General features: G+C 37.1%; 1 protein-coding gene across 41 annotated transcripts in view; it reads right to left on the reverse strand.

The window, feature by feature from the left end:
* Positions 1 to 481: 481 nt before the first annotated feature.
* MADD (MAP kinase activating death domain) overlaps positions 482 to 12,678 on the reverse strand; it is a 68,272-nt gene continuing 56,075 nt past the window's right edge. For 25 of the 41 annotated variants that reach the window (XM_038137067.1, XM_038137064.1, XM_038137062.1 and 22 more), the window contains 4 exons: positions 8,638 to 8,646; positions 8,311 to 8,380; positions 3,399 to 3,445; positions 482 to 1,962 (listed from right to left, as the gene is read on the reverse strand). In XM_038137067.1, coding sequence (XP_037992995.1) covers positions 1,855 to 1,962; positions 3,399 to 3,445; positions 8,311 to 8,380; positions 8,638 to 8,646 — 234 coding nt within the window. In that variant the 3' untranslated portion in view covers positions 482 to 1,854. The other 16 variants (XM_038137068.1, XM_038137065.1, XM_038137069.1 and 13 more) reach the window with 4 other exon arrangements.

Genomic DNA, 12,678 nt, shown 5'->3' on the forward strand with positions numbered 1-12,678 from the left:
CAGCCTTAACTGTACTTGAAATACAGTAGTATGCAGGAAACTACAAATGCTAAAAATTCAGATATTGCTATAAGAAAATGTATGGTCTTGGAAGACAAAAGAAAGAAAATAAATTCAAACCAGGTTTGTTTCGTTATTTGCCAATTTCAGTTTTGCTTTTGTGTTAGGAGAGGATGAAAGATCGTTTACGTACTACTTCTACTTGCAAGCTCGCAAAAGAAATTTCCATATTTCTGATGTGTCTGTTTTCCCTATTCATGTTTTTCAAACACTTTTGTTTCAAAGACAAATGACACAGATGTTGTTTTAGAAGAAAAAAACCCACATTATTTAAAGCTTCTTATGTGGAAAGAAATTTAGACTGTCCATTTAGAGTCTTCTCTTTTCCACTATTTCATGTATGTGTGTGATGTATTTTGCATCTAGTTACGTTCGTTTCAAAATAAAAAATGAGAGAAAAGCACAGGAGGATGAAAACTAGTTGCTGGTTGAATGACATTTTATTTTCACATTCAGAGAGCTGTACAGTTTCTATAAATAGATGTGATACTATAATATTTACATCATCCTCACCCATACTAGTATATTCCATTTTAAATGGTAGATAGATACCCTGACCAAGCCAAAACAGGGTTATTTCTGGGTGCATTTAGTCAGAATTCTATGTCAAAACATACAATACATCAGTTTGTGTCAGAGCAATTTGTCCTGGTATTTTACATGTAACATCATTTTTTCTAGACAGTCTCACCTTCCAGCATCCTAAGAGCTTTCCAGACAAGTGCAGTACAATTCAAGAACAAAAACAGAATGCAAAACAACACTCATATCCAGCCTATTTAAAATAAGGAATGTGATGGATAGTTTTAACTACATGAGTTTCATTATACATAAACACAATATTTTCAAGATCCCTTCATATACAGGTACAGATTGAAAACAAAATAAAAAGCAATAGTTAAAAAAATTTGGAGACAGTAAAATCCTCTGGGCTTCTGAACATGTTCTGCAGATTTCTGTACTGTGCTTCTGCCAATAATGTTTCCAAGTTTTACACTGCCTTATTAATTTTCTAATCTCTGTGATTAACTGTTTTAGGGAGTGCTTATTTGCATCTTGTGAACTCTACTGCTAGGGTAGCTACAAATGTTACCTAAAATCCCATTTGAAAATCCACAGAACCCATGAAGTGTTGAGGTTTTTTACACTGTACTACCTTCAAAGTTTCTCTCTCCATTTGAGAAGAGTCATCTCCGCAGATGGACCAATTAAATAACCAAACTTCAACTGTCACATGGTATTTTAAGACTATGACAGCTAAATTGTTCACCTCTACCAAAAGGGACCGTAGAACTATGTGACAGGAATGCCGTGTTGGTAATTTAAAATGAACAACACAGAAGGAAAACAACAAAAACACAACACTGAAACAACATACAGGACCAGGCTGCTTCCACTGTGCACATACCAGAGAATCTGAAAGCAGAAGCCTGCAGTTGTAAAGTGATCAAATCGTAACAAGTACCACTAGAACAAAAAACAACCAAACTCAAGCTGTTAGTCATCTTAACAAAAAAGGAATTTCAAAGGAATGTCCAGAGTAAGTCACTCACAGCTGGATGCAGATGCTCAAAACTGTCTGATTAAAAGCTCATTTAAAAACTCCATTAAGGATGAATTCAGAAGGAGACTGAACAGGGAAGGCTTAGGTTTTACTATGGGGAAAGACTTGCAGGGTCATACATAAATAATCAAGTTCTCAGAAAAGACAGAAAGTGAGCTCCAGTAACTTCAGTAAAACTGGGAGTACTGCATATCAGTGTGCCAAAGGGTAGATATTTCCAAATATCCTGATCAACTGGAAACTGGTCGAGGTGGTTTGCTTTTGTTTTCTGCCTCTTTTCCACGAATTGCAGCCACATAAGAGAAGAGACACAGCACGGAGTAGCAGATCTCATGAGCCTACAAGAATTTAGAAGAGATACTGAAATTCAGATTAAGTGTTTTACAAAATCCATTGTACATTTGTATTTTCCTGCATGTCTTCCTTGATGGGACAAGTACTCTGGCTACAGACAAAACCAGGAAAATGTGTCCCCTACCACCTTCGAACTGAGACAGAGAGAGAAGAAGAGCCATTTAACAAACTAAAAATTCGTTTCGGATAAAAAATTAGCTGCTTAACAGTATGATTTAATAATTTTTAAGAAGAGTATGCTTAGCTAGAAAGTTGGCCAACTAGCTTTGGAAAAACCATTCTGCATATTTGCTTTTGGTCTGTTGCATGAAATCACACGATATTTTCTGGGAGAGGTTGAAAGAGCTAACCAAGGAGAAGGTTTCACATAGCACTACTCAGTTTTACAATTATTTAACTGATTAACTGTGCTATTATTTAACCAAAAGTCCTCTTTTACCATGTGACTTGCAGCACAATTCAGTGAAGGTAAGACTTACACTTAATTTATATACCAGTTATAATGCCAGCTGTTCTGATGATCTTAAAAATTCTTGTCCTTTAAACTGACACTTAAAATTTTTGTAAAGGTAATAAGCATAACAACGTGTTTTGTTGTATTACAGTATAAGCTAAAACACTTCCATAAAATACCTTTTTCCCATTAAACTGGCTTTTCTTACTAACAGATACAGCTATTTGCTTCTTAAACTACATATATTCTAAGCATTTTGTTCAAAAAACCTTTCCAGCTTCTTCAAACAATTTTGCTCTCTCTCCTCCTGAAGGACTGAGTTTCCATGAAATCCCCAGATGTGCACTCTGCACATCAGACATAAACTGAAATTTCCCTTCTGATGATAATCTTTGGTTCCTATTTCTTCCTCATGAGTGCATATAAGCCTGATCATGCATAAAAGTGCCAAGTATCATTATCAACTGTTGGTGTTCACAAAAAATGTTATAAAAAGTGAATATTATTCCAGAGCAGGAACTCATCTATACAGCAGGAATCAATACTTTTACTATTCTCTCACAAGTCATTGCTCACTAGGAGATGGGAATTTTTTGTAAACTGTTAACAACTAGGAAGTAGTCTCCCTTTCCATCGCTTCTATGGAGTAAGGGTTGTGTTCTGCACTGCCTTAAAATTACCAGTTCCACCAGTTTCTATTGTGCTGGAGTTCAATGCCAAATTGGCAACCTTTCATCTTTATCTGTCTTTAAAAAGGAAACAGTGCTTTCTGCACTACTGATGAGCTCCTCTAATTTCATAGATCAAACAACCACCAGTTTTGCTGTCTCCCCCTACTGAAAACATCATAAAGAGCAGCTGGTGTTTCACTGTAAATCCTGCAGTCTCAATGTAATTCTTTTCTCCAAATGAAAATGTAAAGATACATCCTCTAGAGAAGCACCAGAGGCATCAAAGTAGACTCACCATTGGCGTCTTGTACTTGTGGCTCACCACTTCTTTAGTTTCAGGAACTAAAACCGGACGGGCAAGAGACAAAACAAAAAGTTCAAAAAACGAGAGGCAAATGTGGAAGAAATAGCACAATGTTCCCATGGGAAAGGGAAGGGAGGCAGACAGACAGCAGGTGCAGGTACAGGGCACTTCACTATCCCTCACTTCAACATACTTCTTTTCATTTACATTACATACATCCTTGGAAGACACTGGTAATGTCATAATAAATTACTTAAGCTGGCAAAAATTTTCACTGCCTCTGTTTGGCACAGCAGATATTTGATGGTTCTTAAGAGACTTTGGCTTTTCTCATATTACTTATTCCTGCTAGAGAGTAAAAATAATGAAAAAATATGCTTAATGACAAACTACACCTAATGCCTACTACAACAAAACATAACCCAAAAATTCCATAGGAATTTGTCACTATACAAGTCCCAGAGATTTCACCCTTGAGATCTTCTCTGCTGAGTAAGAGATTTCAAAAGAACTGTTGGACACTGTACACTGTGAAGCTAATGAAATCCACGGGGAAAAAAAGGAGCTGAGGGAGAATGTTTTTCTTAACTTGAAGACTGTTTTCCAGCTCTATTTTAAGTTTCTCAAGATATTCTTTCTCCTGTATAGGATGTGTGTGATGGTATTTACTTGACATACTCACTGAAAACACTCATAGTTTTTGAATGAGTTGCCTTAAAATGCTGAGTTCAGTGACATGTATTCCTAAAATACAAGCTGGTTGGTTTATAGAAATCTTTATATAAAAAGAAGATTAGGGCATTGATTAAAAAAATGTATTATCTAGAAAATCTGCCCTTGTTACGTTGCACTGCCTCAAACTGATAGAAAGAAAACTGGCATAATATAGGTAAAGGAAATTTGTCTTTTTTTCTCATTGTAGAATGCATAAAAAAGCAAACTGTAACCAGCCCGTTTGTGTGCATGTGAACTGTGCCTTTGGCCCGCACTCGGTCTGCAAATGTTGTGAACAGATACCATGGGAAATCACCAGAAGAGAACAAAGACCACACTAGAACATTAACCGGCAAATTTAAAGTGTCAGTATCAGGGGAATACCAAGACCAACTCTTGAGTACTTCCCTTCCAGAATAGCTGGAATTTGCCATGAAATTTCTGTGTCACAACAAAAGAGTTTAGAAGAAGCAGTACAGAAATTAGGCAAAACCAAATCATTCCAGGTTCATAAAGGAAGGATAAATGTTTTATTACACATAGTACTAGTGACAAGAAAAGAAACAGAGGCAGATGAGTTCAGTATGAAGAACCAGGAAAAGTCCACAACAAAACCTATCCATGCAGATGTCATCTCTTCAACTATGGTATGACACAGCTAAACGCTGGAGAGGGAGACGGATCACACTCTAAGGGGCCAAGAGTAGGCAGTGCAGACTGGGTTTGAGAAAAGTTGTCAAAATATAAACCAGTACCTACTAATTCTCATATACCATGGTACTGTCATTCTTGAAAATAATCTATTGAAAAGTACAGAATATGATGGTATAAAGTAGTATTTTTGGTTTATTTTTCAACTCTCACTCTCCTTGGAGTTGGCAGTTGCATGAAGGGCTGAGAAACAAGGGAAGTGCACACCCAGGCTGCACTGCCCCAGTGATACCAGAGACTAAAGCTGGGGAGATAAGGAGGTGCACATCCAAGCTACCTTACCCGTTGGCACCAGATGTTCCAAATTAACTCCATGTCACCAGGGGATAAAGGTGGGAGTGAGGCTGGTGCACAGCCAAATAGGGTAGGACTTTTACAGCTGTGTAAGTCTCACTGCCCACTGGATAACATACAACTGTTCATATACTCTTCAAAAAGCAGGAAGGGAAAGCTGTAAGGACCTTGTGCCACGAGGGAAGGAAAGAAGGGAAGCTGTAAAGTCCTGTATCATAATTGAGAATAGGAAGAGAGGGAAGAGGACAGCAGCTAGGCAAGGTACTGTCTCTCCACAGTAAATTGCCTTGTCTTTACTTAAAGTACTCCTTCACAGTCCTTCCAATGCAGAAAATTCTCCTGAGAGGACTGAGTTAGGAAGATTAAGAAGAGTGGGTTTGCATTTACAAACACTGAAGTCAAAGCACTACCACTGCAGAATACAAAGAAAAAAGGAAGAAAGGAGAAAAGAAACTGTCCTCCCACAAAAAAAAAAAAAAAAAAGACCCCCCCCACCATAACAAGAAAAAAACCCAAAGACCCAAGCTTTCAAAGATTCAAGCCTCAAACTGAGAGATTAGCACTTTTCTTCTAACATTAGAAGTTATTCCTGACACTCTTGAACTGAGTGGATGAAAGGAATAAATTAGGCACCATCCTGCAGCCTTTGGTCCTGTAAATGAAAATATGGTGCTACCACAAAATGAGTTTAGGGGAGATCACTTTACCTGCTGGAGAATGAAGGTTTTCATAGCAGCGGCGGTGAAGGGGCCACAAGAAAGGAAAGCACAAGTACACAGCAGTAACTCAAATTCCAGAGGGAAGAACCTTACATTTCCTCACTCACTTAAGTTTACACTTTCATTTGTGGGACACAATTCCTGAACTTCTGCTTGCATCCTGCTCTGAAACCACAAGTCCAGCTTTGATGCGGCCATCTAAACCCAGCACTAACACAAACAGACTTTTAATTTCCTCCTGTGCTATCACTAATTTGGAGCACTCATGCTTGGTAAAATCAAAATCTTGCATTCAAGTACTTCCCATCAGACTGGAGTATGCACACTTACCAGACTCTACCTTTCTAAGAGTATCTACTACTTCAATATGTTCCTACTATAATAAATCTGATGGCAAGGTTTACAATGTTTAACACTAAATAACTTAATTCTTCTGAAGCAAGTTTTTGATGACCACTTTTAGTCTACTACTACCAAACATGTTCATTTATCTTGAACAGGACAGACTGTCATACTCTTCTCACCTTTACAATAATTCAGAAAACAGCTGAGAGGTAGACTTTAATCTCAGCATAAAAAGAAAAGTTACCTCCCCTGCAATGTCCTCTTTTTTTTTTTCCTTTTCTCTGTATTAGCTGGATGGTAAATTGTCAATCTCATTTGTTACATCTAAATTGGTTCTTGTCTGTGACCTCTATTTTGTGAGAGAGGATATTTTTAACTAAAGTGGTTTAATTTCTCAGCTTTTGCTTGCAGATTTCATCTCCCAGTTTATTTTAAATTACTTCTTAAAATTAGCCTTTTATAAGTTCCATATGACAATTCTAGCTTTTGCAATAGGCCCTTGATTACAAAATCTTTTGTAAAAAAATAGTAAGTAATTTTTCTTACATTTCTTACAGATATTATTTAGGGGCTACATGCTCTGTTACAGAGTCACCAATACAAATTAACTAGAAATAATCAAGTCAAACACTGTCTTTCTTCTTGTGCAATAAAAACAAACTTATTAAAATAAGTTCTTTGCAAAAAACCTCAAAAAATGATCCAAAATAATTTCTGATCCAAGTAATTTCTTTAAAGTAAAGATTTCAGAAGCCAAAGCCATTCTTTAGGCTAATTTTATGGCTTCTGAATTCTCATCTTTGTAAAACCCATCAATAATCTTTTACTGACTTCAGAAAATTCTGTAAGTGAATTCATAAAATGAATTGGGCCCATCAGTGTGAAAACATGCTATCAAAGGAACAGAAACTGAACAGAACTTATGAACATCTAAGCTATTAGAAAATGTTCCGGGTTTAAATATACAGATCTGATCATATGAACCCTGAACAACATTTTCAAAAAATGGAAAAAAATTTTTCACCAATTCAAATCTGAAACACCTGGGAGATTTACGGTAAACAACAAGCAAACTGCAACAGCCAGAAGGGTTTTACCACTTAGAACTTTGTCTCACCCAAAGGAGACAATACATTCTCATGGACAAAGACAATCATTTCAGAAATCTCATGTTAATTGTCTTCTATAATAAAAGAGAGAACCCTTCAGCCAGAACATTCTGTTCACAGTACCAAAGAACAATGACAGTCTTGGTAATGGGAGCTGCTGATGCAGATTCTGTTTAATGGCCAAAGTATGCATGCTGATCTACTATGGAATTAAATTTCAGCTCCTTTTTATATGTTTCATACACACTCCTAAGACCTGAACAAATGTCTCAAAGATGGGTGGAAGAATAAACCAATTTGGGCTTCAGGAGAAGTACGTGGATCACCCTTCCCAAGAGCTGCATCTGAAGTAACTTGTACTATTCAGACCCTAGTTAAGAATAATATTGTGACTGACATTAACACTGAAGAGTAACCTGAAATTTTGCCCAGATTCTGGTGTAGGCAGATATGCAATAGCAATAACCAACCGAAACAGCACAAATTCTCTGTTCTCCTTAACCTTTACTTTTCTACTCATTCTCTAAAATAAGAATCACAGGATAAATAAAGTACAACTTGACAAAACAGCTCCTGCTCCATTCAACAAAAATTAAACTACATTAGAGCAAAAAGAAAGCTTTGCAATTAACAGTAATTCTTTGTAATGAAAGCATGGTGTGTTGAGAAGGATCAACTTTAAATCCTGCTTTAAAAATGTGGTTTCTCAGACGAAAAAGGAACAGACAAAGACAATTCTTACACACATCCATGTCTGGTTTTCGTTTGTTTCAAAAGACTCAGGACCTTTTCTCTATCTAATAATAAAAAGCACCTAGATCACAAATCTTAATATGATAAAAATTAACGTGTAAATTTTTATGTAAAGTCACCCATCTCTCAGGCAACTCCTTACAGGCAATCTACATTCTCTCCCATCTTTGAAACTGCAGTGCAACTCTGAATCTGAAGACTGGAAATTTGAGTTACTGCCATGTGAGTACAGACCTAATATCAAAATAATGTAATTACCAAATTCCTCCAGGACAAAGACTCCTCGCACAGTATTGCACTTTTTAATGTGATTCAGCTCTATGAAAACCTACAAAAACAGGAGGAAAAGTAATATAAAATTAGTTTGGTTTGGAGTTTTTTTTAAACCAAAAATCAAAATTAAACAAAAACATCATCACAACAGGTACAACCTGAAGTTTGATAGCATACACTACCAGTTCATTTACAGTTTAATATATAAATAAAGGGTGAAATAAATATTCAGAAGACAAACTTGCCACAATGCTAGAAATCAACAAAAAACTTAAAAGTGCTAAGAAGCGAAGACAGCAGAAGATGAAGTACCTTCCGCTCCTTGCAGGAGGAGAAAGCATGGAAGAGAAACGAAGGAGTTAGTAACTCTGACATATCCAACATTGCTACCCCTTCAGGCACTCAAATGAGTTATTGCAAAAAGAATACCAACACACCTGAAATACAGCAAAAGAGGGGGACGAGAATAAAGCTGGCTCCCAAATTTGGCACTATTTGTAGCTTCTGATCCATCCCAGGTAGCTTCTGCCCCTCCATGCATCCTCCTCCAGCACAGAGGGCAGGTAAGGGGCACTATACTTCCCACCCTGATACTGATCCTCCTAACCTACCAAGCAGTCAAATTGAATCCAATGAGGAACCACCAACCTTTCTTCTCCCTGACAGTTCTGCCATGTAAGATTTTACTAGAGTTTATGACATATAATCTTCAGAGTTACTCTTGGAACCATTTCCTTTCAACAGTCAGTACCAGTTTTCTGGTTGAAGCAGGATGGGAGAATTTGGATCCTTCTCTGTTTTTGCTCACTTCACATATGGCTCTGCCAGTTGAGTAAGTCATTTAGAAAATAAACCTGCCTAAAGTCATGTTTTACATACATGAACCCCAAAAGACAAAAGCAGTTGAACTACACAATGATGTTTTTCAGTCCAGAAGGCAGATACCAAGACTGCATGAATAAACAAGTTCTCTTTGCATAATGACTTTGTTTAATATCCAATCTATTTGAAGATACAAAATAGACCCTTCTTATGTGCACATGTCCAGAAGGGTCAAAGTCAGTACACAGACATAAGAAGCTGTAGCAAGTGCTATAAAGACTCTAATCCATATCCCAGTTTCTAATATATTTGTTTTTCAAGGCAAGAGAAACACTAAGAGTAACATTACCCTAATATTTGGAGTGTCTATGTCAAACACCTTAGAGAGGTCTTTTAAAAACTGTATTACAATAGTGTGGTTTGATACTTCAAGTGCCGACACCTTTAGGACACCATGATCTCAGGACCTTTTTTTTTAAATGGTACAGGAGAAACTTCATTGTCTTGGAAAGAAGGGAAAGGAAAACTCTGCAACCCTCTTGAATCCCATATTAGCAACACCAATGTTGTCATGCATTATATGCTACGCATGAAAGACAAAGGATGTCAACACTAGAAATTGCTGTGGAGTTTTTTGAAGAGACTTATTGTATCAAGAAGATCAGTAAATCCACTGTACATCTGAAATAAGACATGCTGATTTTCAAGTCAAAGGAATTTTATTATTATTTTTATTGACAGACCTGAGATATTTTTTGTTCAACATAAAACTCAAAACTTCCACTTAACCAAAATTCTTTATTTCTGCTTATGTTCAAGCACTCACGGGAAAGGAGACTTAATCCCATCTTTTTTTTTTGTTTGCCTGTTTTCACTCTTATTCTATATCAGTTTACTTGGTCAAAAACATTTTAATTTTTGAGGTACACTTACAGAATAAACAAATCAATAACAGAATACTGCACTTACTTCTGTTTATTCTGTAATCTTTTCTGTGGAAAGTTTTTGCTAATAGTCTGAAGTATAAAAATTCAAAAAATCAATAGAAAGGCTCAGGCAAAACACTGCCCATTTTATCTGGGAAGAGTAAAACTGCCTAGGAGACTTGACTGCCCCAGGTGCTCACGATCTGAGTTAATGTTATGGAGTGCTGCATTTCCATAAGACCTATGAGCAAGATGGAAATGTATCAAGTTTGTCACAATTACAATCCATTGTCAGAAGGTATGAGTTAAATGGCAATTTCCTGCTATATTGTTTAAGGGACAGAGATGCTCTCCTCTCACTCCATCAGAAAACACACATAAAGGAAATAGCAGTTACTTACCCTAGAGAAACTGTGGTTCCTCAAGACAGAGCATTCAGTGTGGATCCTATTGTAGATGGGCATGTGCCTTACACATCTTACTAAGCTTCCATCTATTTTTGACACAGATGAATTTGCAACAGGCACAGGCTACTGAGTCCCAGTATTACAACAGAGTTTCTAGATGTGAACTCAGAATTATCTGCCAATGCCACAGGTACCCTTGATTCCTCCCTAATCTAAAGAACATCCTCTAACCTGCTAGGCACAGACAGACTTCAACACTTTTTATTCTTAAACTTACATGTGCTGCAGCATGGTGAGACAATCTGTGGACACTAAAGACAACTCTCACATGTCACTAACAGGTTGTCCCACCGTGCATCTGACACATTGCCTAAGGAATTCACAAGACAGTAAGAAAGTACACACACTGCAAATCAAGAGCCTTCAAAAATAGCTTCATAACAGCAAGCTTCACACTGAAGCAGTATGTTCAGTCTTCTCACATAGACTCCATTTATATTTTCCTTTTAAAAAGTGGGAACCCCCTTCCTGTGTTCTAAATGAATTCTATGATGTCCAATCAAGCAGAGCAACAGAACTCCCTTATACTAGTAAGCCACAATACTGAAAAGAATACTTTGAAAGACAGCCAAGACCAGGACCTTCATATTAAGTAAAGAGAGGAAGATGAAGAGAAAGCTGGGCCTGATGAGATCCTGTAGGCTTTTGTTGGTCAGTATCCCCATTCAAACTCAATGGAAATAGAAAATGCCATTTTCAACACTGAAAAAAGGCTGTGGGATCCTGGTTTTAATGATGCTTATATAAATATTCTGAAATCAACCGCCTTAGGAAGCAATTCACACAATGTATACAAGAATTGAAAAAAAAATCATCCAGAGTAGCAGACCTTTTATTAAGAAAACAGACTGGTTGATGAGTGTCAGAATAAGAATGCCAACATCCTTTAGCTCCAAAGATTATGAAACTGGAGGGGATTTTTTTTTTTTTTTGCATGGTGCAACTAGTAGAAGTCCTTTATGTAACTGCTACAGTTGTCCAGTCTACAGATACCCTCAAATGATACATGCTTGATATCTGTCTAGACACTGTGCTTTGAGAAGGAAAACAAGGTTATATATCTTGGATCCCCTAAATGGTATGGATGCCCTGGTCAGATGGTAATATAATCTAACAGACTAAGAATTAAACATATTGAATAAATGCAGTGTATTTTCCAGAACTGCACTTGTTTCAATATCCATCTCAAGTAATGGCAACTCATCTGGCAATAGCTTCATTGGAAAGGTGATGAAGAGAAGGAATAATCCTTCAGGTGAGGGAGATTGCAGGCATATGTCCTGGGTCTGACCTGTACAGACACTTTTCCAGTGTGAAAAAAGATAGGAATCTTCATGATAGACAGCAAATTAGAACACCATTTTCTCTAAGGAAGGATATGATAAAGCTGGTATTCTATGAGTTCTGGGAGTAACACAGCTCTCAGTATCTGTTATACAAAATTAAAGTAATGCTCCAGACATTCCCATACTAAAAATCAGTACAAGATTTCTCTAAAGTTCTTTCTGAATGTCATTCCAGCTTTCCAGGAAAAAAAATAAGGCTTGCATCTGGAGTTTTGCTTTGGCACAAATATATGTGAGCTCACTATGTGCTTAACACTCAGTGGTTTTGTGTTGTGAAGATGCCTGCTACGTTCAAGAAACCATGCTGCTGCTGATGTGGCTATCTTTTCATATGTCTTTTCTCACAGCACATGTGAATTTGCCTGCCTTTTCATTTAGGAAATGGAGTCATCTCCATAGAGATGAGCAGTTTGAGCAGAACTTTTTTGACTTCTGAGCAAAGTAGCAAACAGAACATTCCTATTTTGTATCCTTACCTTAGGACAAATTAATTTCTACTATATCCATCTATAAGGATATCAAACTGTTGCTTTGAGACCAGGGTTTGATTTTCAAAGGCTTTAAACCTGTCATTTTCAAGAACAATGAACATTCATTCTGTACAACCAATAACTTCCTCTTGGAGTTCTCTGTATTTCAGCACACCCAATGAAAAGATAAAATCTGTAACTCAGTCAAGTAGAGTGCTCCACCACAGAGCAGGTCTGAAACTCTACAGCAGGTTGGACATAATCCAGGTTCTACCCTTTTAAGAGTCAGCAAGGAAACTGAGGGAGGTTCACAACTCTCCAC

The sequence above is a fragment of the Motacilla alba genome, chromosome 5 (genome assembly GCF_015832195.1).
Source record: "Motacilla alba alba isolate MOTALB_02 chromosome 5, Motacilla_alba_V1.0_pri, whole genome shotgun sequence".
NCBI lineage: Eukaryota > Metazoa > Chordata > Aves > Passeriformes > Motacillidae > Motacilla > Motacilla alba.